Raw genomic sequence first — 2,022 nt, 5'->3', positions numbered from 1 at the left:
AGGTGTGATTATTTCGTTGCGTTCGTGGAGTTCGTTCATTCCTAGTGAGTTTACCTTTTTCTATTTGCCATGTTCGTGGTGTTGTTTTGTTCTTAGACTACTATTACTTCTCTTATAATGATTTTGGTTAATTTTTGGGCTCTTGCTTCCACCTTCTAGGATCTCCTTTGATTTCTTTTCTCTTTTTCTCCCACTCTTCCTTACTTAATTGTTATATCTTTGCACTACCTTTAGTTCAGCAGGTTCAGGTTTTTTAAAGGGTTAATCATATCTCTCCAAAACTGAAGCTTAGAGAATGCCATGAGTTCTTAAATGCCCCCCATCGGTGTCTTCGATTCGACAGCATTGTGTTGGGTGCACTCATATGACAATCGTTCAAAATACAAATTTGTACGCGAAGCTAACATCCCTTGGAACCGTGTTGCCGATTTTGTAAAAGGAGAAGCCGACAATGCAAAGTTTCGGACTTCTTTCAAAAAATATAGCCACCATCACCGAGATGCCTCCAATCTTACAAAGATTGCACATGAATCATGGATTGAGAAGATAGTGTAAGTGTGTATTTGTTTTAGTTTGTCTAATCCATGAATTAATCATCACACACACATAAATTAAATGTTTATCGTTACTTCTTTGTTTTGTTTAGCTTTTGGTGTGGTTTTGGTCCTGCTGGCACTAAAGCACCAATGCAATCTAACATTGCGGATGGCAAAGATGTCGAAACTACCCAGCTCAATGAATGCAAGGCCATGATTAGCGAAGATGACGTTGAGGTGGAGGAGAATAGTGGTGACGAGTCGAATCGTGAAGATGGTGAGATGGAGGAGCGTAGTGAAATAAAAGAGTTGCCACAGCCAACTGCAAAGAAGCCATGTAAGAAAAGGCGCCCTCCCATCACAAAGGGCAAGCGAAAGCGTGGATGCAAATGTCATTTTAGTGTCAAGAGGCTCGCACAAGATCCAGGGGTGGCCATAATCTCTTATATACATCCATACCACACAAATGCAAATGATGAGGTTTGTCATGGTATAAGATTTGTTGATCCCTCTTTGAAGTTCTCTCCATGGATCTCAATGCAAAAGAAACTATGGGTTTCAAGCATGCTATATCGTGGTTTCTCTCCACATCAGGTGTTGGAAATGCATGTCCAAGCATTGCATTCAAGCCAAAGTCATGACCCTACAATTACTATGGTTAGGGATGACTTTTTGTCTATTCGTGACATCATGAATATATCTAGCAAGCTGGCCATTGATCAGTACCAGCTACACACAGATGATGCGGAAAGCACCAAGAGATGGTGTCATGAGAATCAATCAAGCACCTTTATCTACCAGGAGCAAGATGTGGAACATTCCAAGGAATTTATCCTTGGAATACAATCACCATGGCAAAGGGAGATGTGCAAGAAGTTCGGAAATGGGAACCTTCTTGCGATGGATGCTACCTTTGGCACAAACAAATATAAGGTATGTGGTGTAATGAATTATCATTTTTACTCTTGTTCACATTCTCTTAAGTTATAATAAATGTTCTTTTTTTACTTCTTGTTCACATTCTCACTTTCCTTTAAAACACATGAACAGTTTCATTTGTATACAATCCATGTTTTTGATGGTCATCGCAATGGTGTGCCCATTGCTTGGGTGCTTACATCTTCAGCTACATTTGAGTGTACTTGCACTTGGTTAAGCAAGTTTAGAGATAATATGCTTGACTTTCATAAATCATGGGAGCCCGGAGCCTTTATGGTTGATGATGCCGAAATGGAGATTAATGCGCTCAGGTTAGGACCATATGTTCATATGTGTTGAGTGCAAACTAATGAGAACCGTGTGTTTGAGTTCTATGTGACATGTCCTTTCTATTTTTCGTAGGGTGGTGTTCAATCAACCCATTTTTCTATGCTTGTGGCATGTCAAACGTTGTTGGCTCCGACACCTTATTAAGAAGGTGAAGGAATGGCCCAAAAGAGCTTTTATGTTTTGGTCTTTGGGAAATATCATGAACATGCAAGGGTCA

The 2,022-nt window shown here is 40.0% G+C and overlaps 1 protein-coding gene across 1 annotated transcript; it reads left to right on the top strand.

The window, feature by feature from the left end:
• The first annotated feature begins 312 nt into the window (after positions 1-312).
• Positions 313-1,692, top strand: LOC147635603 (uncharacterized). The gene is made up of 4 exons (XM_086802291.1): positions 313-551; positions 647-1,016; positions 1,131-1,469; positions 1,663-1,692. The coding sequence occupies exons 1-4, from the start codon at positions 313-315 to the stop codon at positions 1,690-1,692; spliced, it is 978 nt and encodes a 325-aa protein (XP_086658417.1).
• The last annotated feature ends 330 nt before the right edge of the window (positions 1,693-2,022 follow it).

This window comes from Cibotium barometz, chromosome 9, assembly GCF_041138505.1.
Source record: "Cibotium barometz isolate CiBa-2024 chromosome 9, ASM4113850v1, whole genome shotgun sequence".
Lineage (NCBI taxonomy): Eukaryota > Viridiplantae > Streptophyta > Polypodiopsida > Cyatheales > Cibotiaceae > Cibotium > Cibotium barometz.
The sequence above is the reverse complement of the archived record's forward strand: the minus strand, read 5'-3'. Positions and strand labels throughout refer to the sequence as shown.